This window comes from Alnus glutinosa, chromosome 9 (genome assembly GCF_958979055.1).
Source record: "Alnus glutinosa chromosome 9, dhAlnGlut1.1, whole genome shotgun sequence".
Classification (NCBI taxonomy): domain Eukaryota; kingdom Viridiplantae; phylum Streptophyta; class Magnoliopsida; order Fagales; family Betulaceae; genus Alnus; species Alnus glutinosa.
This window is the reverse complement of record NC_084894.1, coordinates 22,328,539-22,355,128: the sequence shown is the minus strand read 5'-3', so window position 1 is coordinate 22,355,128 and position 26,590 is coordinate 22,328,539. Positions and strand designations below refer to the sequence as shown.

General features: G+C 36.1%; 3 protein-coding genes and 1 non-coding gene across 4 annotated transcripts; 2 read left to right on the top strand and 2 right to left on the bottom strand.

Annotated features, from left to right (window-relative positions):
- The first annotated feature begins 6,178 nt into the window (after nucleotides 1–6,178).
- On the top strand, nucleotides 6,179–11,234 carry LOC133878557 (uncharacterized). The gene is made up of 11 exons (XM_062317117.1): nucleotides 6,179–6,503; nucleotides 6,857–6,941; nucleotides 7,350–7,549; nucleotides 8,136–8,218; nucleotides 9,186–9,231; nucleotides 9,338–9,394; nucleotides 9,565–9,619; nucleotides 9,696–9,796; nucleotides 9,936–9,999; nucleotides 10,089–10,222; nucleotides 10,899–11,234. Exons 1-11 carry the CDS (start codon nucleotides 6,417–6,419, stop codon nucleotides 11,061–11,063), a joined length of 1,077 nt encoding a protein of 358 aa, XP_062173101.1. The 5' UTR covers nucleotides 6,179–6,416; the 3' UTR covers nucleotides 11,064–11,234.
- Nucleotides 11,235–12,798: 1,564 nt separating this feature from the next.
- LOC133878558 (THO complex subunit 4A) lies at nucleotides 12,799–16,212 on the bottom strand. The gene is made up of 5 exons (XM_062317118.1): nucleotides 15,907–16,212; nucleotides 15,664–15,792; nucleotides 14,640–14,708; nucleotides 14,374–14,555; nucleotides 12,799–13,284 (listed from the first exon to the last, which is right to left on the bottom strand). Exons 1-5 carry the CDS (start codon nucleotides 16,069–16,071, stop codon nucleotides 13,077–13,079), a joined length of 753 nt encoding a protein of 250 aa, XP_062173102.1. The 5' UTR covers nucleotides 16,072–16,212; the 3' UTR covers nucleotides 12,799–13,076.
- Nucleotides 16,213–16,307: 95 nt separating this feature from the next.
- TRNAV-AAC (transfer RNA valine (anticodon AAC)) lies at nucleotides 16,308–16,381 on the top strand. The gene has a single exon. It is a non-coding gene; the product is annotated as a tRNA-Val (tRNA).
- Nucleotides 16,382–18,398: 2,017 nt separating this feature from the next.
- On the bottom strand, nucleotides 18,399–20,070 carry LOC133876844 (uncharacterized). The gene is made up of 2 exons (XM_062315086.1): nucleotides 19,745–20,070; nucleotides 18,399–18,423 (listed from the first exon to the last, which is right to left on the bottom strand). The coding sequence occupies exons 1-2, from the start codon at nucleotides 20,068–20,070 to the stop codon at nucleotides 18,399–18,401; spliced, it is 351 nt and encodes a 116-aa protein (XP_062171070.1).
- Between the last annotated feature and the right edge of the window lie 6,520 nt (nucleotides 20,071–26,590).

Here is a 26,590-nt window from a genome sequence, read left to right as displayed (position 1 = left end):
AGTTAATTTCGATCTGCTAGGAATAGATTTTAGGGAAGAATTTTATCTAATATACAGAGTAAAGAGCTAAAATCTTCAAAATGAGCTTGTGTTTGGGAATTAAGCGCTCAAGGTAAGTAATGTCCTAAAAGGATGCTTAAATTCTTAACTTTTTAAACATAAAAATACTATGTTTATAATTTTGCATGTCAAGCAAGCATGAAACTCTTGATTTGCATGTTATAAGCCTTAGGTTTTTACCATAACAATATTTACTAAACTGCATGATTCATCTCATATATGATTTACCTTGTGAAAATGATGGTTATTAATGATACAACAAAGCGTTCTTATGATAGTATGACATGACCACCATTTTATATTATGAAAATGATTATCAAAGGACCGTGGCATGGATATACTCTATAATATACGAACTTGACCTTATGGCCCAACTGCCCAATGATGTGTGTTTGAGTTATACATTGGATCCAAGGGCTATTGTGAGACCATTGCAACCGCATACGGGTGGGGTCAACCCTGCTCGCATCACCAGCTGAGTAGCACTTAGAGCCAAACTCGGTTAATCAGTTAGGGGTGGCTTGCTATGTACTTCATCTGTTGGCCGCAAGGTTGTACCAAAGGCTCTACGGGACACGCAAACCCTATTATGAGGGGATTAAGTGCTCGGATAGGCCATGTTGAAAGATTTATGAGCTTCCAACTTATGCATGTTTTTCCAAGTACAAATGTCTTTTAAATAATGTATTGCTTAGCATTGCATTCAAAACCTTATTTCTTGTCACTACTTATTGATCTAAGTGTGACTCTGTACATAATTGCAAACATGCATTTTTCTCATAAATTGTAAAAGGTGCAGGTCTAATTGCTGAATATTTTGACTATTAAGTCTTGTTATTTAATGGCACTTAGTGCTCTTGTTGTTGTGTAACTGTAAAGTTAATGTATCATACAAGAGGAGACACTATAAATTAGGTTTGGATGGTGGCTCTTTGTGTGTTTATTTGGAATTTCTAGTACAATTTCTTCCTCCATTACTTGGAGGGAAGTAATGGTTGAGTGGACCTAAAGGACGGATCTCGGCGGTTAAGCTTATCCTAGTGATACTAAGAGCCCACGTGTATTTTGAGTTTCATGTGTTTTCGTCGTTTGGCAAATAGTTGAGGAAGGATGGTTGGATTTGGATTATCTCATGACGGGGTGTTTGGATGTGTGATTTTTTTGTATTGTTTTGTATTCTATTTAATTTTATTCAAAATTTCGAATACCGAAGAAAAAAAGTGTAGAAATTATGTTTGGGAAGATGAATTAAATTGAATATATTTAAAATAAATATATTTTAAAAAAGAAAAAAATAATAATAATAAATTGAAAAAAAAACCAGTAGAAAAAAATTATACTTTTTTTTTTCCTAATTTTATATATATATATATATTTTAATTGGGTTGAAAAATTTTGAGTTGAGTTGAAAAAACATTTGAGTTGGGTTGAAAAGAAATTAAGTGGAGCCAAACATGATTTCTTAAAAAAAAAAGAAAAAGAAAAAAGAGTTGAGCTGAGAAAGGTTTCAAACATATCTGTAATTTGAGAAAGATGTCTGGGTGGCATTTAATTTTGTGGGCAACCATTAGTGTGGCCGTGCGAGTCTTGGTTTCTTAGAGGAAATTTGGGATATGGAATGTTTTGGCTACGAGGAATCTCTCGTTAACAACTATGGATGTTGGTATGGGTGGTAAAAAATGGGTGGGTGGGTGGGTGGGTGGATTGACCCAAATGGCCATTGGTTTGGTTAATTTCACGGTTCAGAAAATGGGCTTCAGTATTGGCTTTTGGCTATACGGTTCGGGTAAAGAGTCTGAGCTTTTTATGGATTTGGGGCGATTTTGGTAAGGGTGTAATGGATGGGCATGGTTTAGATTTCTATTGAAACCCTTGTTGTTGTTGTTGTTGTTTTTTTCTTTTACTTTTTCTGATTTTTTTTTTTTTTTTTTTTTTTTTTTGGATAATAATGCAAATTTCATTGAACTCATAAAGATAGAGTAAGTTGCTCTAACAAAACTAAAGACTCGTTTGGTTTGCAGAATAGACCCTATGAATGGAATGACTATTCCATAAGAATAGTCATTCTTATATTCTTATATTTGGTATGGGTCTATTTCTTGGAATACCTATTCTCATTGGAATACCCATTCCCTTACGAAGAGGAATACCTATTCCTCTAAAAAATGAGAGGAATAGCTATTCCAATGGGAATAAACTAGATTTTCCAAAAAAAACACAATTATTTTTTATTCTCTTTCAGTTTCTTTTTTTTCAAAAAAAAAAAAAAAAACAGGTGAAAAATCGAAACCCCACCCCCCCTTAACAGTGGCTGGCCGACCACCCCAATAGGTGGTACAAATGGCTCCGGGGGTGGTGCGACCACCCCCGGGGCGATTTTGGGGTGGCACAAGCCACCCCCGATACTCATCAGGGGTGGCCGTGGCCAACCACCAATTGTGGTGGTCGGCCACCCTATAGTTTTCAAATTTTTATTTTTATTTTTTATTTTTTTAATTTAATTTTTAATTTTTAATTTTTATTATTTATTATTTATAAAATTTATATAATGTGGGGATTTTTTAGTAATTTTAATTGTATTTCAATTAATGTATATTAGTTGTTACAAAACTAAAGATTAAGAATAACCATTCCATTCCATCAACTTCTGTTCCTAGGAATAGCTATTCATTTTCCTAATGGAATAGTTATTCCACAAACCAAACGAGGTCTAAGTCACAGATACAATTAAGGATTTCTTCCATCCATACCTGATCTGTGACTTATTTAACAACTGCTTTAGCTAATACATGTGCATTAGAATTTACCACTTTGCTAACATGGTCAATCTACCAAGATTGCATACAATTAAGCACTTCATGTATGTCATCAATAATATGACCATATCTGCTCCAATTTTGACCTTGAGATTTGATAGCATTCACCACATGAAGCACATCACCTTCCAAAAAAAATATTTTTCAAACCTAGATCTCTACTGAATTTGGTTGAATAAAAGGCCGTCAATGCTTCGGCCACAATTGGTTCTAGATTCCCCAATTTAGTCCGGCTTCTAGCTGCACAGATAAAGCCCTTGTGATCCCTCAATATGAAACCCATTCTCAATCGACCAGTTGTAGTGTCAACCACAACGTCCCAGTTTACATTTTGCATGCCTACAGAAGAAGCTTTCCATCTAGGAGGCAGCTTTTCATCACGCTCTATTGGCCCTTCACTTTCTTTCGCATTTGCTCGTTTAAAGTCATCCCTTGCCCTCCTTACCACAAGGTTAGGTCGAGAAACTCCCCCATTAAAACACTAACATGGTAAATATTTACCACATAGTAAATATTTCAAGTTAAGATAATTCAAGAGTACTAATTAACCCCTAAAACAGATTGGGAAAGAGAATTAATCTCTAAAAGCCAAAGAATTGATAGGAAAGAAAAACTAGTAGTAGTATAGGGGAGGAGACGGGTCAAACTTATAATGATTTGTACCTAAGTATTTGGCCTTATATAGGGGATGTGCTTCTCAATTCAGTATATACTCCCTCTAAGTACTTTAAATTATCATCATGACATTGATACGCTAATAAAATAAAAATAGTCTATACGAAACCCATTTTAAAAATAATATTAAAAATAGAGTATTGTTTACCCAACAAGCTGACTCACATTTACTAGAATCTTTATCTATCTAAGCCTATTTTTCTCCGCTACTTTTTTAAAAATCAAAATATTGTTAGTCATGATCTTACTTTGGATGGAATATAAAAGCCAAGAAGCTTTCAAGTATCGACCATACGTCGACTCATATACCAACTTATATATCTTGGTACATACCAATCATATACATTATATTATTACCACATTTTTTTCCCATCAATATTATCTCAATTAGGGCCTAGAAATCATGATTTAAAGTTGAATTTTAATCCCTTTGGCATCATGCCCAAAGTTGTAGGATTCTGCCCTTCTTTTTCTACAAAAGGAGAAGGGTGTTCCCCACCATCATCATCTTAATTTTTTTTCTTTTCTTCTTGCCATCTCAGGTGGATCAAACCAGTCACTATCTAAATTCCCTTTCCACTCAAAAGCCTACCATGGCCCTTTTCTGGGTCCTCTGGTTTTGGTTGTTGGGTGTTCTTCTTTCCATCCCTTGAAGAAATTCACAATCGGTTGGCTAGTCAAATTATGCCTTAATGAATTTTATGAATTGTGGGATCTTTATGTTTTGGAATCATGATATTAGTGCTTAATATATGAAAGTAACAAAAACGGGGCCTTTTCCCTTTTACTGTACTGTAGAACCTTCCAATATAATTACAAATTACTCCAAAATTTCTTTGAATTTAATCCATCATGGTAGTTACCCCAGATTCAATGAAAGCTAGATCTTTCAACTTCAGAAACAACAGCTAAAAGATGGCAAAAAAAAAATAAAATCAGGCCGAGTACGAGTAAAAATTAAAACTTCTAAAAAATTAAAAAAAAAAAAAAAAAACTCAAAGAAAATACACACAAATTAAAGTCCATAATAAGCACAAATCGTGAACCGAATTACAAATTTAAAAGGTAAAAAAATAAATAAAAAAATAAATAAAATAATTGCAAAAACTGAGCAAAAAATTAAAAAAAGACCTTTAAACCAGGCGTCGGGAAAACGGAGGCTATGTTTGGCTCTCGGGCTAGCTGAGACGTTTGGGGGCGTCGTCGGAGAAGATGAGGAAGCTAGGCTGGCCGGGTTTGACTTCCAGAGGGAGGGGCCAGATGGATTGAGTACAAGCTAGCGAGAGAGAGAGAGAGAGAGAGAGAGAGAGAGAGAGAGCCGGCGGAGGGAGAGAGCGCCGGCAGAGGGAGAGATAGCACCAGAGAAGGGGGGAGGAAGAGGGCCAACGGCCGGGTGTGAGAGAGAGAGAGAGAGAGCTGAGTGCCGGATGAGCTGAACTTTCTGGAGATCAAGACTCTGAGAGCTCACGGGTGTTTTTTTTCCTAATTTTAGATTTAGGGTTTCGACGGTTTTTTAAAACCGTCTATATATTTTTACAAATGGCTTTAAAAAACCGTCTATAATTTTATAATTACGGATAGTTTTAATAAAACCGTCACTTTTTTTTTCCCCGACGGTTTAACCATAAAACGTCCATAAATTCTTTTTTATAGACGGTTTTTAAAACCGCCTATAAAAAAACCGTCAATAATTACTTTCTTTTTTTTTTTTTTTTTGGGTAGTGCGTACAGTAGTGTTTACATCAAACACAATCAATAAACCCCTTTTACTTCACCTACCATTTGGATAAGTCCTAAATATAATGAAAGCCAAGAATATTCGACATACATGTTTTAATGACAAAGATGGAGTAATTAAGGACTTACGCAGAAGCATTCATTTGTGTCGACCCGTCTGTGGCCTGAGTCGTCATGGCAACACCAGCCCAGGAATAAAGCACCAATGAAAAAAGAGTAAAAAGTCCTGAAGTAGTAGAGGTTAATACTGTTGTACTTGCTACCCTTGTACGTGCCAGTGCAGCAATATTTGATAGATATTGTAAAGCAAAAAGGGCATCGATCAGTAAAAGAAGTACTAACCCTTAATATCATCACCATATATAGCAAATAACAAAATTTACTCAAAAAATAAATAAACAAATAAAAAAAAAAATTCCCAAACAACTTAAAATTATTTTCACCTCTGCATCACACTAAAACACCTTTTCAAATGAAAAAGATATTATATTAAAATACATTAATTTAAAAATTGAGTGTAAATTAATTTTTTTAAAAAAAATTAGTCTATACTCAAAAGAGTTATTTTTCATTCCAAGGGACAAGAAAAAACATAATTGATTAGAATTTACGCTTAATAAAACGGAAGTTATTAGTTCGAATTATTTTTTTTTTCTTTATGTCGGCAAATAAAAATAAAGCGACCTTTCCGACATGCAAGCGTTGGAGATAAGTTTTTTAATTAATAATTGCAATCCAAAATCATCCAACCAACACGTGGAAAATCTCCGCTACAAGTCCACGTACGCCACGCCACGCCACCCACTCCCTCCGGCCCCAACTACCAAAGCCCCACGCCAACGAAATTCTCAATATCTGAATATTTTTTTTTTTAATTTAACAGTTGGTGTCGTAAATACGCAACTATTATGTCTGAAAAAGTCCGCAACATCTTACGGCCTACGGGTAGGGTACTTGGAAATCTTCAGTTTCGTCTCGTCGGTCACTTCGTCTGAAAAGCGATTTATGTCAACGGCGTGTTTGGATCGGGATCGGAATTAGAATCGGGGCTAGGGTTTGTTTGCGCTGTGTGTGTTTTTTCTCAAATGCTATTTGCTTCTTCTTTTGCTTGGATTGTTTTCCATCAGAATGATACAATCTCAAGCTACCCCATCGCCCCGGAGCTCTGCTTATCTCAGTGCTCTCGCCCAAGAAATCGAGAAGACGCTCAAACGGGTTCGTTCTCTTCGCTCTTTGATTTTCTTTTCACCGTTCGCTTGCTGAGAAAATGTGGGAAAAATGGGAACGGAATTGGGTTTGTGGAACCGATTTTTATTTTTTTGGGGGGGTTGTTCGGGAGCTGTCAGAGTGGTCAGTAAGAGAGTGTTGTAGGATATGAACGAATTGGAATGATTATACTTCTGCTTCAAATTTTGTTTTGATTCTTAGTTTTCTCGGCAACCAAAAGCTCGTTGATTACGAGGTTGCTTGTTTTGAATGAATTAGTCTAGGTAGTATTTGGATTGTGAGAGATTAATTCACGCAATATTTTCGAAGAGATTGTTTATGTGTGCCTTCATTTGTGGTAGGCGCAAGCTTCTCCTTCGCAGAGTCCCAAGTTGTTGCGAGAGCTGTTTGCTGACATCGCTTTAGAGGTTGATGACCGAGCGAGAGGTGAGTCGAGGTTGTGCAAGGCCTGCCTATTTTCTCATTTTGATGTAATCTTTTCGTACACAATGTAGAAAAAACATTGAAAACCTACTCAGGACTTTTGCTCAGGTGCAGTGGCAAATCGTACTAAATTAGTAACTGTTGGTTGATACAGATTAGAGATTGATTTTATTAGAGTTTGCCTAGTAGCTTGTGGGATTTTTGTCCATCACAACCGACAAATCTTAAATCTTTTTTGATAAATAAAACTTCAATTTTGTATTATATGTGCAATTTATAGTGAATTGTGACTGTGCTAGGAGTTACTAACAAGTATTACGTAATTCATAAAAAAATAAAAATAAAATTAAAAAAAAAAAAAGACGACTATATATAAAGTGTTCTCATATTTTTGAACTGAAACTGAAACAGATATAATTCTCACGCGAGAAGAAGAAGAAGTGATTTCTCCTGCAGAGGATGGCACTAGGGGTCCATTATGCTTTTTTGATGTTCTTGCGGATTATTATGTTCTGGTGCCTGAGAGTGGAAAGCCCATCCTTGATTTGATTGTACAGCTATGGAGCCAGTCATTTGCATCCCATATTTTTACACTTTTGTTCCACAAATGGGTATGTTGGCTTGCATATAATTATTGTTTGGATCGGATTGTATTCTGTTTACACCAATAGTTATTGATCTTGTTTACACCATGTCTGACGCATGTTGAGGCTCCCAGATATTCGGGATTGATGTTGTAAGGCCTGTGAGTTTAGATCAAACCCGGTTTCTGTAGACTGTAGAATATTTTTTATGCAAAAGTGTCTTTCTTTCTTCTTTTTTCCTATTTTTCCCAGAAACCTTATGTTACTCCGTCCCTATAATTCGTTTAAAGCTGGATTCATTAATAATTACTGTTTCTTTGGGGTTTTTTTTCAAAAAGGCTTGATTGTAGTTGACTTCTTATGGGATCTTATATTAAACGATTGGACCTGGTTACCATTTATCTCTTTTTCTTCCATTGGGTTGAGGTATGTGCCTATGATGGTTTGCTCAGCATGAATAGCCCCTTTGGAGCTTAACTGTGATATTTTGTTATATATTGATTCCAACAAATCTGCCTTATTCATTGAAGGCTTGTGATGATTACTTATTTATTCCTCTACACTGACATTCCTATGTTGTTGAGCAGTACATATTTCTTGTTTTCTTTTGCAGCTGTTTGAAGTTCAACTTGACAATTCTGAAGTCCTCCTCCGTTACTCATCTGCTCTTGTTCAAGGTGCTACAAATGTTTTATGGTACGAATATTGGAAATATACGTGGATTATAAGTGGTTGATTGGCTATTATCAAGCTGATTACTGATAACGTTTGGAGTTGCAATGCAGTATTTCCAATTTCTATTGAATGTTGAGTGCCTCTTGTAAATAATGCTGATGGAAAGATTTTTGAAGTTTAGTTTCACTCTGTCTTTTGTGTTGACTTCTGAGGTTTCGGAGAAAAGGATATTTGTGTTGTCCTCAGTTATTTCAAATTGTCTGTTTTTGTTTGCTCTCCTACATCTCTATTGCGCAAAGTGTTAGGTATCACTTGTTCTATCAAGATCAATTTTTTGTTTTGGATGTTGAACGCAACATAACAAAAACTTGACAGTAGCCCCTACTGTAAAATGTAATATTATTGCATTTTTTTTATGCTTTGGAAGAAAGTATTCATAGCTTCTACTCTCCATTTCCAGCATCAAGCCTTTTTTACCATTGCTGTTTCTCTATAATCATGCAGCCATGCTTTTTCTGTATAATCATGCAGCCATGCTTTTTGTAGCTTAAACTAATATTGGGTGTACTGCAGTTTCCTTATTCTTGATCCTCTCTGCCCTCTAACCCATGATTTCTCTGAACCCCCTCCCTGCCTGATAATCTCCCTCGAAAATCAAAAGGACAGCAGTAAATTCAATTTTTTACTGTTACCTTGATTGTAGTTTTCATGAATGGTTTATAAGATTTCATCTGTATTTAATTGTCATTGCAGTTGAGAATTAGGGTGCCGACGAATGGGTTTGAAAACTTTTCTCAAGTGCCCTGAATTTTTACTTATTATTGTTGTCATTGTTGTTTTTTATTGCTGTTATTATCGAGTCTCTTCTTCTTCTTTTGGAGTAATCATGTGACAATATTCTTTGTGTGCTTGACAATCCCCTGTTTAGATTAATGATAAGTAGGATTTTAATACGTTGTTGTAATGATCATTGTATGGTTATTTGCAGGATTGACATCCAAACAAATACTAGGCGTTTTCAATCCCTCTTTTGTGTAAGAGCCCTTCCACGGATGAAATTTTACATTCCAACATCTATTGGCTTGACAATGTCATGATTTTCTTTTATTCTTCCCTTAATTTTTTTTCCACTGAATTCAGTATCTCCTTGAGGAAGTTGCACTGGAGCCCACACTGTTAAACAAGATTCCTGTGCAGGTCAGTCATTGTTGTTGTCCTCTCAGATCTTACATGCTGATACTTTTCCTTTTGTGTGGTTGATCTATCATGTATAATTAGACGAATACGACAGACTGTGGAACCATTATCCAACTATTATCTGTAGTGTGTGTTTCCTTAACAGTCGCCAATTATTTATCTAATTTCAGGTCCAGAGAGATCTGTATCTTTTACTCTCAAGGTTCATAATTTTCTACAATTCAGGTAGGCTTCACAGTGCAGCAGATACTCTCTTTAACAAAATAGTGCTTATTTCTTCATAGTGTTGCCGTTCATGCAGGTGACAAGCTTGAAAGTTTCTTAAAGCATTTTCCAGATTTTCCAAATGCTTTCTTGGTTGGTGGTCCAGCGGACTTCTTTGTTATTGAACTTGCAGATCAGGTAAATCCGATTGACCATCTTCACCGCATATATCTTTTGATAACTTTTTTTATTTTTTTAATCAAATAGTTGTATACTGGAAAAAAGCATCATGCACATGCCACCCTTTTAATATTGAGTTAAATTGTTTTATCGTCAGCTTCAAAAGTTAAAGGTGGAACCAGTACTGCTCCATTACCTTTCACACATTAAGGTTCTCCAGGGTATTTCAACCATCTATGAGATCTAAGATGTTTTGTATCTGACATATTTTGGCTGTTTTTCCGATCAATGTGGTTATTAATTTTTTCAGGCATGGAACTGAGAATGACCACAAGTACAAGGTTAAAGACTTGTTTATATAGCTTCACATCTCCCGGTGGTCCAATGTATCCTACAAGAGCCGTTCGTCATGCTGCCTGGGATGCACTAGATTTGCTTTTTCCTGTGAGTTATATTTTTCTGGCTTAGTTATCCCAATGGATGAGAAAAATTAAAATTGCACGTTATTAATGAACTTGTATTGGCATTAAGCTCACAATGAGTTCATTATTATCACTAATCGTATGTGAATCTTCCTTGGTATCCATATAATATAACTGTTTGAAGAGTATGTAAGTTAATTATAGAGCAGAAGGTTTTGGTTGGATGTTTATCAGACTCGAAGAGGCTTTTAGGTTTTACTCAAAGAACTGTGTAGTCTGTGTAGATGCTTGGTGTCAACCCCACGAAACAAGGAAAGGCTTTCAAGGTGCCCTAGACTCTGCCGATGTGTATATATATCACGTAGACCCACATTATGCTTTTTTATTTAATACAGATCAACCATCTTGTTCATTTATGCTTCTAGTGTTTGCTGCAATAGGTATACAAATCCCAAATTGTTAGGTAAGAATCATCTTGATGAGAGGAATTTACCAGAACTAAGTTATAAAGTAGAATCTATCCATGTGAGTTGTTACTCCATATTTAGTGAAGAGTATGATTTAGGCAGATGATTGAGACCAAGTTGTTTTGTGAGAATTTTAGTCACATGCTTGACAAGGTCAAAGTAAATCACAATTCACAGATTATCCACTTTCGTATCTTTTTTTCTGACATAACATTAAATGCTGTGGTACAGGTTGGGAGATACCCTCGGCATCTTATAAGCCTGTTTTTCCGATTGCTATATCCATGGTATTGGCCCTCCTCTTGTTGGAACTTCGTAATCTCTTGCATAAAGGCAGTACTATACTCACTGTTAAGGTTGGTATTTTCCAGTTGGGAGAAGCTGAAAAGGCCATAGGAATCATAAATGACCCACTAGAATTTCTTGTAGAGTCAAAACCGAAAATCACTTTATAAAGATTCAATTTGTGTAGTGTATGTCCGCCTTTGTTTTTCTCATTAGCCTCTCTTATTTTATTTTTGAGGTGAAGTCAATCGTACCAATGAGAATATCAGGGTTTGATGTCAAGTATTTGCTCATTTGTTCAATTTTATTATTATTATTTTTTTTTTTTCTCTATTTGAGATGTTTTCTGGCCATGCCTTGCCAATTATAATTTCTCAATATAAATGCTCCGATCGTATGTGATTTCTTAGTATACATGCAGCTTCCTTGATTAAACAAGGGGAAGTCGATAAATGATAGAGACGTTTCAAAAATATTCTCTTTTTGGCCCGTGTGTTTTAGCCTTGCCCATCGAATTTTCACGGAATAGGATTCTCCATTAAAAAATTTAAATAATACCAACATATATATATATATACCATTAGTCCATTACTATATAATGAATACCAACTTTCAAATGAAATGAACAAGATCCGTGTCCGATTTCCACGTGACAAAACTTAGCAAAGAAAACAGACTTACACAACCACATTTAAAACATAATTGTGTTAACTGAGAACCCAACAGATTTACGTAACAGAGGAAGACAGCCCAAAAAGCATGGTAAATGAGGGCCTGTAAGCTGAAAATCCAGATCATCACAAGCAGGCAGCGCGAGAGAGAACATGATGAGCAAAATAGACAAATTTGGCACAAAAACTGGCATCCCAATGCAAATACAGCACCAATCGTCTAAAATTTCGAGGTGCATAGTATTAAACAAAATTCTGCATCAATTAAAAAAGGAAATGAAGTTGGGAACACCCAGCAGAAAAACAACTAAACAGGCAGGCTCTTGCTCTCATGTAATCCCTAAAGCATTTTCAAACGAAACTGCCGAGTCCCACAATAGACACAGAGAGGTCATTCTCTTCTCATAGAACACCCTATCAATCGGCCACAGAAACAAGACGAAATCCACCAACTGATCAGAGTTGACTCCCCCAAAGTAGCAACCATTAATACCCATATCACTGAAAGGTTTCACTATATCAAGCAGCAAATTATCTGACTCTTTTTCCAGATTAAATCAGGATGAAGGGAGCTTAATACTTAAGTATTTACTTTCACAAATATTCAGGTATCGTTACCTTCAACCAAGAAGGAATACACAACTCCTTCCAGAGACGGAAGCCTTAAGGTAGCGCACGACTCTGAGCATCAATGTAAGTCACTCCTGTAATCCTCACTACTTGACAGAGGTTCCAGGTTTGATCCCTACATGTGTCAACCTTGCTAAGGTGTTGACGCCCATGTCTGCCACCAACACGGCCTCAAGTTGAACTGAAGCAGCGCGGCTCCACATGATTTACTATGATACATAAGAGATCCATAATAATAAACAGGGGAACTAACATTTCCCTGGCCAAAATATACAACAGATGTAACTCGACCAACCAGCTAAATCAACTGCATTATATGAACACGGTACAAAATTTAGAGCACAGACAAATTAAAAACATAAAGAGATCTACCTCAATCGAAGTCTCTCCCAGTTTTACGACGCATTCACAACCAAAAGATGTTGCAGCTGTGGGTGATTTCAGCAAGGCTCAATTCTCCCACATTTGCAGCCACAGTTTTCTTTGCATAGGGAGTAACCAGAGAGAAAATAGTTCCTCGCTTCCAGACTCTGACTCGTTGAATGTAACAAAAAGAACTTAGGAAGCTAAAAAACCAAAAGCACGGGTTCAGATTACATACTGACAGCTGTCCATCAACCCACATAACTTATACCAAGTCAAAGGAACAATCGACATTAACAGGCCAAACTCCTTATAACAAAGATTCTACGGGTAGTTTTTTCCTCTTTTCTCTAAGTAGGATTTTGGTAGAGATACACAAAATAGATCAGTTGTTGCATCACGACACAGTAAAAGGCCACGGGAGATTGTACTAGCCAAACAATAAAACATAATAATGCCTTCAATCTTTCTGCTTTGCCTCCTCATGATACTTTTCCAGATCAGCATCAAGATCTTCTTGAGATAACTTTTCACCACGGCCTCTTCCCCGTCCACGTCCACGACCCCTTCCAATGCTACGGCCACCACCGCCGCCGCCACCGCCACCGCCGCCGCCGCCACCACCGCCGCCACGTGGCCGTCCTGGTGCACCAGCTCTACCTTGTCCACTGCACATTAACCACATTGAACACATTAATCAGGACTGCCATATCATTTTCCATCAGCAGCACACATGAGAATACATAGGAAAGGTACTAACTACTTATTAACCAATAAAAACAAATAGTAACATTGAATTAAACAAAAAATGGAGTGTCACATCTAACAAGACCAAATAAATGTAAACCAGATTCTGCGAGTGGATTACCATCACAAATGGAGCATACCGTAGCTTGATTACTTCCAATTTCAGGGGGGGAAAAAAAATTCTACAAAGATCCCAGCTCAAAGACACATTTCACAGTGTAGACAACTGGTAATATTAACAGAATAATTTATTTTCTCAAACTATAATATTGAAAAGTTCTACTTACGTGTTAAATGCATTTTAGGTATTAATAATATTCTATTTTATTCTTTTGAATCAGTCAGTTATTTCATTCAACCAAATTGAGGAACACACACACAAAAAAAATTGTTACCACAATACACATACTAGCAGTAAAAACTGCAAACATTAATAATATTCCTAGTATAGATTGACCTTTAGCAACAAAAAACCAGAACTCATGGATGCCAACAATTTTTTTTTTCTTGTGTAATTGCTTTACAGCTGAAAAACAAAGCTTTAAACAATTCTCTCTAAATTTCATGCATTTCCCAGCAAGTTGGTACAAGCAAAATGCATGCCCCTACTACACATCTATATCATGGATATTTAAAAGATAAACGATAATACACTTAAAAAGCTCAACGATCATAACTTTCTTCGACCAATTTGACAGCCATATATTCATATGTTCAATATAAGAAACCATGGTACTGCACACCCTTTATTCCAAAAGAACATTTACCAAAGACAAACAACCATGATTGGGATTCCGACGAAAATGCACAGCAAGCATGCCCTCTGGGAATGATAAGAACTACTACTATTTTAAATAAGTGGAAAGGCCCCAAGAATAGTAAACAAGACAAAAGAACTTGATGCCAAATAGGCCATCCCAAGCATAAGAAACAAGACACAGAAACTTGACCCCATTAGAACCTAAATTTACAAGCACAATGGTAGTCATTTTTTTCCAGATAGTACATACCCTCTTGGAATCCCATTTGAATTTCCAAAAGTGCCATTAGCTGCTGGAGGCGCAGCAGGTGTTGCAATGTTTGTTCCCACAATCTCTATCTTCATTGGTTTCCCATCAAGCTGAACATTGTTGTATCTCTTAACAGCAGCCACAGCATCTGCTCGTCTGGAGAAGACTACTTCGGACGTTCCCTAGGAAAAAGAGTTTTTCTAAACCACAGCAGGACAGAAAGAATTCATCAGAAGGACCTAGTTATGTCAAACTTGACAAGATACCTTCGATCTCCCGCTCCTGTCGTAATGGATTGAATAACGTTTGAGGTCACCAACTTCAGCAAACAGTTCCTGCACATGGTTAAAGTAGGATTAGAAAACGAATAATGCAAAGATGCCTCTCAACCAGCAAAAGTTGAAAAAAAACAAACAAAACAGAACAAAATGCAATTCCCATAAAAACCCTAAGAGATCTACCTGATGTTAAGTGTATTGACCCATTTTATCATTGCCAACAAAAACCCTCTAAGTAGTATACTAAATGCAGGAAACATGAACCCAAAAGAGAAAAAATTTAAATAACTACCAAGGAGTGGCCAATGTGTGCAGGCAAAAAGGAACTTTTGAGGACATCATACAACTATGGATCCAGTCCATATCCTTGCAGACAAGACCATTTTAAAGACATGGATCCCAAACAAAATAGCCTTCCGTCTACCTGGACAGCACGGAGGCATGCAACACACACACAATCGCTGTTTTTTACATTAAGCAACACTAAAAGATATGCACAAACGCAAATTTAAGACACCCTCACACGTCCCCATATTATACATCCAATAATCAAACTGCTAAGCAAATCTTTATTTTCTTGTTTAATTACACGGGTGAATTTGTTTCCCAACCAATGGCTCAAAAAGAGACTTTAGCCACCTAAGGTCTACTCCATTATTATCCATAAAAATTTGCTGTCAAATCTTGCAAGTGTAGGCCACATACTCGGAGAAAAAGGGACGATTTACCATTACATGATTAAAAAAAGTAAAACAATGGAACTTCACCCTCCTGATTATTTAAAATCGTTGGTTGCAGCGTTATATTCAAAGGCATAATCTAACAGACGCTAATAGATCGGATCTCGTACGGGTATAGCTATATGGTACTTTTGAACCTTTTGATAAAAAAAAAAAAGTGTACTGTTCACCCTTTTATTCTCCTGTTGAACCAATCAAGTAGGCAAGGCTATGAACGATCCAAAACTGAAAGAACAAATTTTGATCACCAAAGAAGAAATATAGAAAAGTACCTTAATGTCCTCGTTGGAAACACCATAATCGAGATTGGATATGTAGAGCTTGGTCCCGGTCTCTATGGCAGAGGCTCGCCCCAAATTCTCTTCCATGAACAAATCGTGCTGCCAAGTCGTCTCCGGCGCCTAATTTGACATCCAATCAAACAAATCAGAGAACAAATCGTGGCAAAGAACATAACAAAACATTTAATTTGACGAAACGCTAAATCTTTATGAACAATCGGAACCCTTGGTCACCTTGGGGGTGGAATAAGGACCCGTACGGTTGGCGGCGCGGTTAGGGATGCGGCGAGCGGGTCCCGGACCGGGTGCGGAGGCCCTGCTACGGCCTCTGGCGCCGGATCCGGACTGCTTGTTGCTCTTGATGATATCGTCCAGGGCCATGTCTAAAGCGGTCGACATGTTTCTAGAGGGAGAGGAAAAAAAAACCCTAGGAGCTACAGAGAGAGGGATCTGAGCGTTTTGGAAGAGAGAGAGAGAGAGAGAGTGAAAGAGAGACAAGGATTAGAAGATTGACGAGGAGAGAATAGTCGCCGCCAGAGGCCAGAGTGGCTTCACACGGGTTTGGTCGTACTATTAGAAATTAGGTCTTGCTTAATACTATATGATTGAACTTGAAAGGCATGTGTCAGTAACGTGGTGTCGTGGTGTAGTTGGTTATCACGTCAGTCTAACACACTGAAGGTCTCCGGTTCGAACCCGGGCGACGCCATCTTGTACAAACATACTAAATTTGTTTTGAAATTATTATTTAAGCCTGTACAAAATAGTATTCCAAAAACTCATAAATTAATAAGAGATAATTGCACTGTTGGTCCATCTGGTATACCATAATTATTTTTCATTCCCTATGGTTTAAAAAGTGCATGGGAGGTCCCTGTGATATGCAATAATTACAAATCGATCCCTACAGTCAAATTTCGTTAAAAATTTTAACAGATTGCGTCAAATACCATGTCAGCGCCATATGTCGCCATCTTATTGGCATATCCATCTTAATAAAATAATATAAATTTATTACAAAATAAATAAAAATACTTATTTTTTAAAAAAAATTCAAATTCAAAAAAACAAAAAAAAAAAAGTCAAAAGGTGGCAAGGGGGTGGCTGAATGGGGGTGGCGCGGCCTAGGGTGGCCTGGCCACCCCTTGCTGCCAGTTTTCTTTTTTTCTTTTTTTCTTTTTTCTTCTTTTTTTTTAAAAAAAAAATAAATAAATTTATTTCTTTATTTATTAATAAATTTATATTTTTTATGAAGATGGACACGTGTCGCCATCTTATTTGCGACACATGGTGCTGACGTGTAGGGTTAATAGATTCCGTCAAAATGGTGGATGGAAAATCGACTCAGGAAGTAAAACGTAATTATTGCATATCACAGGGACCTACCATGCACTTTTTAAACCATAAGGAGTGAAAAATAATTATGACATACCACGGGGACCAACGATGTAATTATCCCAATTAATAAATATATGAGAAATACTCTGCACACTCGAAAAAAAAAAAAAAAAAAAAATTATCAATAGATTTAACTTGATTTTTTAGAAAATAAAAAATTCTTATCGAAGGCTACAATTTTTTTTTAGTCCTTATTGTGGGCTACAATTGTTACATCAATAAGGGCTGAGCTCTGTGTCCTTAAAATTTTGTTGTTTGTTTTTTAAAAATTAAAATATTAACAAATAATCTAAAACACAAAATACTTCTAAAATTACAAAACTAATTTTCATATTTATATCACGTCAACACTTTTGAAACATTAAAAAAAAAAAAAAAATTAAAGTTTACAAAATGTGTTTTGTTGTTTTATCAATGGTCTAGATTTAATTCTAAGTTTTCATAAGAGAGAAAGAGAGAGTAAAATTAAATCTGGACCATTTAGTGAAACTACAGTACACATGCTGTAGTTTTTTTACAGCATTTAAGCCAAATTTTTTTTTTTAAAAAAATAATAATAATAATATCCAAAACACGTTAACAAATATAGCCTTTAATAATAATATCCAACGGAGCTTGTCAGCAATAAAAACTACCTCTAAGAACCCACTATAGAATTGAAAGAATAACTTTTATAAGATCTTGGCATAAACCGAGATTTTTGTGCCCTCTAATGAAAGGCTGACACATAAACGTGAAAAAAAAATAAATAAATTGAGGAATCGGAGTTAGTGTTGTTTCAAATTGTAAATTTGTGAAAAATAGAGAAAATGTAGAGTTGTGTAGAAATTGGGAACTGCCAGATGGAGTCCTTCAGTAGTTTGGTTCTTGCTTGTATTACATTGTTTGATTTGATTGTATAGGTGTTGTTGGAGTTTTGTAGTGTACATGCTGCTGGTTGTAGCCATGTTTCAGATTTCTCAAGGGTTGTAAACTTTTCTGTTTACTTCTATAAATTTTGCTCATTCATAAAAAAAAAATAAAAAATAAAAATAAAAAATGATGGTTTTAATTTGTTTCAATTGGGTCTTTTTATTTTATTTTATGGATATATGGCTTGGCACTTGATGTTATGCCATTAATATTGGGTCTTGACATGTCAAATGAGACACACATGGCAGATGACAATTTGTTTACTTTGATGGTAAAGTACAGATAGACCTATTTAAAATTTAGGCAAAAACTTAAGGACTATATTCTTGAAATTATAAATTCAAGAACTAAATTCAAATCACATGAAAATCTAGGAGCTAAATACGATTTTGCCCCTCAAAAAATCGCAATTTTTGTCAATTTTGTGAAGCAATGCAGTTTCTGAAAAAGAGTAAAATGCTAGAAAGTACAATTTTTTTTTTTTTTTCACATATGTCCCACAATGCAACATGTCAAATCCCGACTAACCCTTTTTTTTTATTTTTTTATTTAACAATGATTGATTTAGGGTTGGTTTTTTTTTTTTAACGTTGTAAGATGATTAAAGAATAAAAATGTGTTTTTTAGCATTTACTTTTTGAAAAATGGCTATATTTTGCAAACCAATATGTTTTTTCTTTGAAAAAATCAACTTCAAAACATTCAACTTTGTATATCATATTAATAACTTTTTAACTGCTTTATTCATTTTATTTATTTTATATTATATCAATCATTTCTTGTTACTTTTTTTTTTAAAAAAAAAAATCCACAACTCAAATGTTTTAAGGCTCGTTTGGGTGTGCGATTTTTTTTTAAAAGAGAATTTTTTTTTTTTTTGAAATTATGTTTAGATTAAAACAAAATTGAAAAAAAAATAGATAAAATCTGAAAAGAATTTAAATTTTAAAAAACAATATTTAAAAAATAAAAATCGCCCGAACATGGTCGTTTTTTAAGGAACATGTGTTGCAATTGCAATGGCCTCGATCTCCCTGTCAAGTGGCTGGTTTTCATTCCATGACACAGTCCTTCACACTTGCCCAGTTGCCCGACATATGTGCAAGTGTGATGAGACAAATTAGGCTAGAATTTAGGATCACTTGACAAAAATTAACAAATCTATTCGAAAAGTCTTCCGTTTGTGCAAACACTAAAATTAACAACATCTGTTTTGAATTGTAGGATACATAGGGACAAATACTAGTTCGCATTTGGGCATGTTCTAATCAATACTAGAGGAACAACTGAACTAGAACATACCTTGTCTGTTCCAAATTTAGCTTTACTACGATCATTCGTTCGAATTCTGGCTCGTAAAAATTTATTGAAAAATTAAGATCAGTTATGTGTTTGGTATTACGATTTCGTAAATTAAAAGCGTAATTTTAAACCGAAAACGGACCCTAACCCTCCCAAGAATATATATATATATATATATATATATATATATATATATATATATATATATATATATATATATATATATATATATATATATATATATATAACTCAAAAATTTATTGGCTTGCTATCAAAAGAAAGAGAAAAGAGAAAATGAAAATGAAAATGAAAATGATAGCTTTGAACATGCTCCTCAAAATGATATTATAATAACTGAATAATGACATCAACTTCTCTCTCTCTCTCTCTCTCTCTCTGGCTGTTTCTTAACAATATTCATCATCATCAACCTCTGTGACTTTCCCACAAGCCCAAGGACCGAACCATGCAAGCCGAACCAGACACAACAAGAGCTGCAAACACTGTCGGAAGGAAAAAGTCAAACTTGGACCTCCTCACGAAGTGAGTCGGGAAGCACATCACTTCCGAGGGATTATCCAAAGGGATCCTCAGAAATCGGTCACCCTTGCATGGCTTTGAGAATGACGAAGAAGGAGATATCGCCGACACGAAAGCAATCTCCGGGCCGAAGGATGCCACGGCCACGGCTAGCGTTAAGAGAACTGTCCACATTGCCGCGCATAGTAGCAGCGGCCACCGTGACACGACTCGGTGAAAGAGCGAGTGGAAGAAAACGAGAGCCATGATGGGTTTTTTACGGTGGTTTGTTGGTAACGGAGAACGTGATCTGAACTCTGAACTATATAGCTTTTGCAGTTCTGGGAAGAAATGGAAAGGAGAGGGGAGGAGGGCATGTTTTATCAAGTGAAAAATATTCTTCAGCCCCCAAATTATCACCTATTTTTATTTACGCTTTTAAATTTTAAAATGTGACATTAAAGCCCTCTAAACTATTCTTCAGCCCCCAAAATGCCTTTAAAGTTATTAAAAGAATTACCATTTGAAAAAAAAATATATAAAAACAAAAATTGAGGAAAACTGAAAATACCAAAAATGGTGACCAATTAATCTTTTTTTAAATGGTTTTTTTTTTAATTACTTTTAAGGGTATTTTGAAGAGAAAAATGCAAATATGTGTAATTTGACATAATTTAAGGGGCTATAATATTACTTTTTAAAATTTGAAGGGGTAAATAAAAATATGATGATAATTCGAGAAGTGAAAAATATATTTTCCCCTAGAGAAGTGGAATGACGATAGCACCCTCGTAATCGTTTAGGCCCTAGAGACACGTTCATGGTCTGACATGAGTCATGACCGAAGGCGGTTCGGTGTAATTAAGGAAAGAGCGATTCTTTTAGCGGCTAACATGGGCGAGGAGTGTAGAGTCTTTTCATCCACCAGGCTGCATGATATTATACACGAAAGGGTCGGTAGAAGGCAAGTTTATTGTGATGGGTGAAATAATTGATGAACAAAGTTCTTTTATTTCAAATTGGGTCCAAATAATTTACTCCAAATTTATCTATTAAACAATATTTTACTATAAAATAATTGTCAGTTTAATAATTTTGGATTGAGAAAATTTCTTCAATTTCAGATTTAACAAATATTTTTGAGAGGCGGATTCGTAGATAATATCATACATAGAATAATAAAAAAAAATGATATACTCAATTATATTATTTATTTATTTATCTTTATATTGTAAAGTAAATAATTGAAATGAATTGATGTTAATTTTTAAGTATGCCCATTTAGATCACTCACAATAAGCTATTTATATTTGTTTTCCTTTAACAAAATCTACAAAAACTATCATTTAGCGAGCTATTTATCAAAGTGAATGCTATACCTTTTTAATATTATTTTTTGCATTTGCCAATTAACTCTATCAATAAAAAATAAGTAATAATATAAGTCCATATTGTGTTACTCTTGTGTCCTTCCAAAAATGAGATAGCTTTTAAAATTATTATTGAGCTTGTGATTGATCATTATTGAATTTTGATCAAATTGTGATTTTAAAAACCACCTCATTTTTTAAGGGACACAGAAGTGACACACGTGAGACTTCTAAAATTACTCATAAAAAATAGTATTTATTTAAAGTAGATAAACATTTAGAGAGTTTGTTGTTTAGTAGTTTAAAAAAGTGACTAGCTAAATCAATAAAAGTTAATTTTTAAAGTTCAATTTAAAAAAAATAAAAAAATAAATAAAATTAAAGAGCTAATTGTAATTTGTTACGTATAACAACGTTGGCTTGCTTTGACTGGAACTTGTCACCACCTCCGCGGCTCCATCTATAGTACGACAAATCAGTGCGTAATTTTACATGTAAATTAAGTGTTCATAAAAAATAAAGTAGCTTTTAAAATCATCATTTGATCACAATCACCATTTGATTAAGCATGTCTTAATGATGATTTTAAAAATCACCTCATTTCTTATGGATACTTGATATACATAAAATTACTCCAAATCAATAGAAGAATGAGAAGATGAGTGATTATACATATACATTAAGTGTCCATAAAAAAATGAGAATGCTTTTAAAATCACTATTTAATTAAAATCATTATTTTGGTGATTTTAAAAGCATTTTTATTTTTTTATAAACACTTAATGTACTTGCAGAATTACTCACGTGAGGATACAATATAATAATACATTATAAATTAAGTCTTCTCCTTGCCATAAATAAAAAACCATACGTCTCTTTTACGTGACTGGAGCACTTGTATCCTTGGAGAAAGGGAGGCTCTCTAAAAGCAAACCAAATCAGATTCAAGACAAGCTCAAGAACTTCATTCTGAAAGGTGACTCTTTTATTGTTGTCATGGCTCTTCAACATCCTACCATAGTGCAAAATTGGAAGATTGCAGACCGAATCAATGACTCCATCTCCCATTATCCCGGTCTCCTCATCTTGGGAGGTTCGGAAGATCAACAAAAGTGTTAACTTTTGCGCCCACCATGCGGCTTATTGGGCCATGGCTAGTGTTCACTCCAGCTGCATAGTTGGAGAAATGGAGGGACCGAGTAAGAGCTTGCCATGCTTTTGCACCCTCCAAAATTATTTGCAACATGTCTTAGAAAGTAGTTGAATTACATTTGTTTACTATGTCTACAATCATTGAATAAATCTATCTCCCTTTCTTCTTATTGGGAAGAAACAAGATCCAGAAGAACACAGACAAGGGAATTTTCAATAATGCCATCTTTGAATCACACTCTAAAACATGCATGTTATGTGTGTGATTCGTGAAGTCTCACTCTAAATGGATGGATAAGCAGAGAGTATACTCTGTCAAAAAGTGTGTCAACAGATATATACAGGACTTTATATATAACAACTGATAGCCATCAATATCATATCTACTTCCCATAAGGTGTTCTTGATGCTTTAAAAAATGATATGACCAACTGCTACATATGGATTCGTCCCAATTTCACAATGCAGAGACGGTATATAAATTTTAGGATTGAAAAAAAGAATTATGAGGAACTGAGGGAGAATGTACCTTGCAAAGGGAACCCCATTAAGTAATGGATGGTGCATTCGTAACACTTCAAAAAGAACTTCATTCCTTCACAATAGCTGCTCTCCAACGCCATCTTCAGAGGTGAAGCTTCTCACATACTCGTCCACAGTTAACTATGCCATGATCTAACCAATGAACTTGCAGACTCCACCGTTATGTCCAGCATGCCCTGAAACAAACCATATGGTCTCCGACTCTCCATATACTATTAGACAGGCTAACCATTTTAGGAACAATATCTTAGTCAAGGCCCAAGCATTAATCCTTTGATTAAGAATTTTACATTTGACCTTATCCATGTAAAGAGACTTATTTTTAATAACTAGTTTAAGATCAGCCACATACAAGAACTGTTTCTGTTCCAAGTGCAAACAAGAATGTTCTTCCAGTCATAAAAGAACAAATAGATGACCAACCAGCAAGAGCATAAACAAAAGTGCCTGAAAAACAATATAGAATGAAAGTGCTTGAAAAGTAGTTGCGTATCTACATTCAGCAATATGTACAACGAAATATGTGCCTTTATTTACAACTGAAAATTGAAAAATAGATAAACATTTTGTGACTACTCATCTACCAAGTACTTAAATTGGGATAATTTTGTATTCAAAAAGAGCGTGTACAATACTCATTGAGGGGAAAAAAAAGAATAAGGAATGAGAGAAGTACACATTGTTAAGTCACTTTCAAAAGAGACAAGGGGCGGCTTCTGTGTAGCACTTCTCTTTAAGTGTGTATTGAAGTTTCGTCCCTTGAGTTTGATTGTCACAGAGGCCCAAGTCCAACATAACAAAGAGGAGGAGAAAAAATATTACAAAACAAAAGAAGGAAAAGAACATAAATAAAATCTGAGCCTTGCAGTTTAAAGGAGTAATACAAACATATCTTAGGCAGAAACAAGGTCAAGATCACTCCATCCTGCATTTTCACCTTTATGATAGAAAAATACGGAAATTACTTTTGCACGACCAAGAGCAGGAGAAGCACCCATCATAGGACTGAGTTGCAAAAGACAAGAAAAGAAATTATATGGGCCTGTCTAATCATGATGGTATTAACAATACCTGCTTTATGAGTAAAGAGTAACTTGAGTAGTAGTTCTAACAATACCAAAACGAAGGAAACAGTGAATTGTACTTGCAGAAAACAGCTTAAGAAAGTCAGATAGATGGGGTTACCAAAGTTTCGTATATTTCTCTTTCGATTAGTCTCTCTCTCACAAAGACACACGTGAGCACACACAATGTAACACTTCGGTCTCATATTGAGAAAATGAGTAGTAGCCAACATCAAATAGGTAGTTTTTTTTTTTTAATAAGTATCAAGCAGGTAGTTTATAAAGACGCTCATAGATGCTAAGTTCCACATTGCTTACTTATTATGTGAAACTGAACTTTATAAGTGATTTTAAATAAGTTCCAAATTGACTAGTCTTTTGGGGGTGATCGTGCAGATGTGGCTAGCATTACACAAGGTGCATATCATATGCTTTTGATGATTTATGCATTTAATAAAATGCTGAGAAAAAATCAATAGTAAAAAAAAAAAGGCACAGAAATTAGAATAGACACTAGTTTCTATAGGTTCCTACTTCCTACGATAAATAGATATATTAAGTGTTAAATTACCGATTATTGTAAAAGCTTAAGTTGATAGAAAAATATTAATTTTATCATTTAATTAATACTTTAACACAAATAAACTCTAATAAAAGGTGTTTATAGACATGTAAAGCAAGAAAACTAGAAAAATTACAAAACTAAAACTCGTATTCTAGGAAAAATCTGTGATGAGTACCATTTTGCTCTGTTCCACTGCTTGTAATATGGGAAGAGAGTTAAAGAACACTCAAATGGTGAGATATAATTAGCTGGAAAAATTGTCATGTTGATCAAATAGGATCTTATTGAAAGAGCAGGTGGTGTTGCGTGGACAGATCCCCTAGGAGTGAGTGGTGAGCTATGGAGCGGTGATGTTGCATGGAGGCCAAGACTTTTGTGTTCACGGTGGTAAAAGGAGCTTCGGTGGTGAGATTGGAAGAAAGGAGGAAGTCTTTTTCCGGGCTGGTTCTTCTTAGTGCTCAAAGCATAGAGTGGTTGGCGTTGACAATGGAGAACTTGCAATGGTGCCCGGAGGAGAAGGACTTTATCAGGTCTTTCAGGGAGGGGTGTAAGGTACTCATAGTCAGACGAGGTGGCAATGCAGCTGGAAGGTTTCTTTGAAGTGGCAGTCTATGGTGTGGGTGGTCGAAGGTCGTGATGGGAGGGGTTGGAGGAGTTTTGTCCTTGAATTGGATAAAATCAGTGCATTCCTAAAAGTCCCGCTTAGGTTTGGAGTGGGCCGTTCTGCTACAGTCCTAGAGAAGACAAGGAGGAATGGTGACAGCATCATTGGAGGGTATGATCCAGGTGATCCTTCTAGAGCTCTCAGCAAAGATGGTGCGCCTTCCTTTGCAGCAGTTCTGCGTTCAGGACCCGGCCGTTTGGAGGTGGAGAGGACGCTGTCTCAACCAGCGATTCCTTTGGCTGAGGACAAGGGTGATCGCCCGGAGAAGCAGAAGCTGCCGGTTGTGATTTCGAGAGGTTCAGAAAACGAGATTTTTCAAATGAATCCGTTGGGTAAAGACCATTGTTACCGTTGTGGTTCTGATCTTGCGAAGGCCAAGAAGGTTTCTGTTGCTCATGACAAGACTGGTTACGTCCATGGCGAGACTTCCACAGGAAATCAACTGACAGGAGAGTTGAATTGGTTTTCCTCTCTCTTGACCTGGAAAAGCCAGCTGGAGAAGTTGAAGACTAATGTGGACCAAGCTTACAATAGGGTTTGTGATGGGCTTCTTGAGCATGGGCCTGGCCTAAAGCCCAAGGTTAATGGGCGAAAGAGGAAGAACAAACCCAAGAAGAAAAGGAGGCTACGTTGGATCCAGAAGGTTCCGAAGCCCAATGCCTTAGTCCTGAAAGATCGGGTACTGTCTCCCGAGAAGGGTCTGTCGCCGGCGAAGGGCTTAGTGGGCTCAGGTAAGTCTCCGGCAACTCCTAAGAACTCTGGTGGGCTGGGTTTTCTTTCGTCCGGTACCCATGCTCCGGGGAATCAACGTGTCGGGTGCTCTTCTAGTCATGAGCGGGGTTCTCGGCCAGAATATGACGGAGAACCGTCGGAGGGAGAAATGGGTATGATTGAGAAGTTGGGTCTGTCTCCAATGCTACCAGAGGTCGCCAGAGATCCAATTTTCGCCCCTGAAGTCTCTGTACTAGTAAGCGTCCCCTCTCCCTCGATTCTGAGCTCGAGGCCAGTCATGTCCATCTCAGTTCTGGAGGTCTTTCTCAAATACCCGGTTGTTTCTGCCAAAGCTCTTAAGGATTCTCTTGATATGCTGACTGTGTGGGCTGGTTCGGGTTCTCCGGACTCTTTGGTTTCTACGGGTGTTTCTTCAGTTGATTCTTTATTGACTCACAGTTCTGGTTCGAGAGTTAGGAAGGGGACAGAACTTGCTTTAATTCCAGAGGAAGAGCCTGTACCTTTGTCTTTTATTGATAAAGTCAGGGGATTTTCTAGTAAGAAGACTCCAGAGGGCTTTTTGAAAGCGGTTCTACAGTATTGCCACGGGGTGGGGATTACTTGCGATGGCTTTGAAGGTCAGCTTTTGGCTATGTTCGAGGCTATCATCGACAGTAATGATAAGAAGGCAACGGGTCCTAGCTCAAGCTTGAGCATC

What these genes read in the sequence shown, in the direction of transcription:
- LOC133878557 (XM_062317117.1), top strand. Translation starts at nt 6,417, where the DNA reads ATGATACAATCTCAAGCTACCCCATCGCCCCGGAGCTCTGCTTATCTC. An exon ending in GGTTGATGACCGAGCGAGAG is followed by an intron (nt 6,942 to 7,349) that starts GTGAGTCGAGGT and finishes AAACTGAAACAG; the next exon opens with ATATAATTCTCACGCGAGAA. An exon ending in TTATTGAACTTGCAGATCAG is followed by an intron (nt 9,797 to 9,935) that starts GTAAATCCGATT and finishes TTTTATCGTCAG; the next exon opens with CTTCAAAAGTTAAAGGTGGA.
- LOC133878558 (XM_062317118.1), bottom strand. Translation starts at nt 16,071, where the DNA reads ATGTCGACCGCTTTAGACATGGCCCTGGACGATATCATCAAGAGCAAC. An exon ending in GTCCTTATTCCACCCCCAAG is followed by an intron (nt 15,793 to 15,906) that starts GTGACCAAGGGT and finishes ATGTCAAATTAG; the next exon opens with GCGCCGGAGACGACTTGGCA. An exon ending in TCAAATGGGATTCCAAGAGG is followed by an intron (nt 13,285 to 14,373) that starts GTATGTACTATC and finishes GTTAATGTGCAG; the next exon opens with TGGACAAGGTAGAGCTGGTG.
- LOC133876844 (XM_062315086.1), bottom strand. Translation starts at nt 20,070, where the DNA reads ATGGCTCTCGTTTTCTTCCACTCGCTCTTTCACCGAGTCGTGTCACGG. An exon ending in GGTTCGGCTTGCATGGTTCG is followed by an intron (nt 18,424 to 19,744) that starts GTCCTTGGGCTT and finishes ACTCTTTTTCAG; the next exon opens with AAACTGCATTGCTTCACAAA.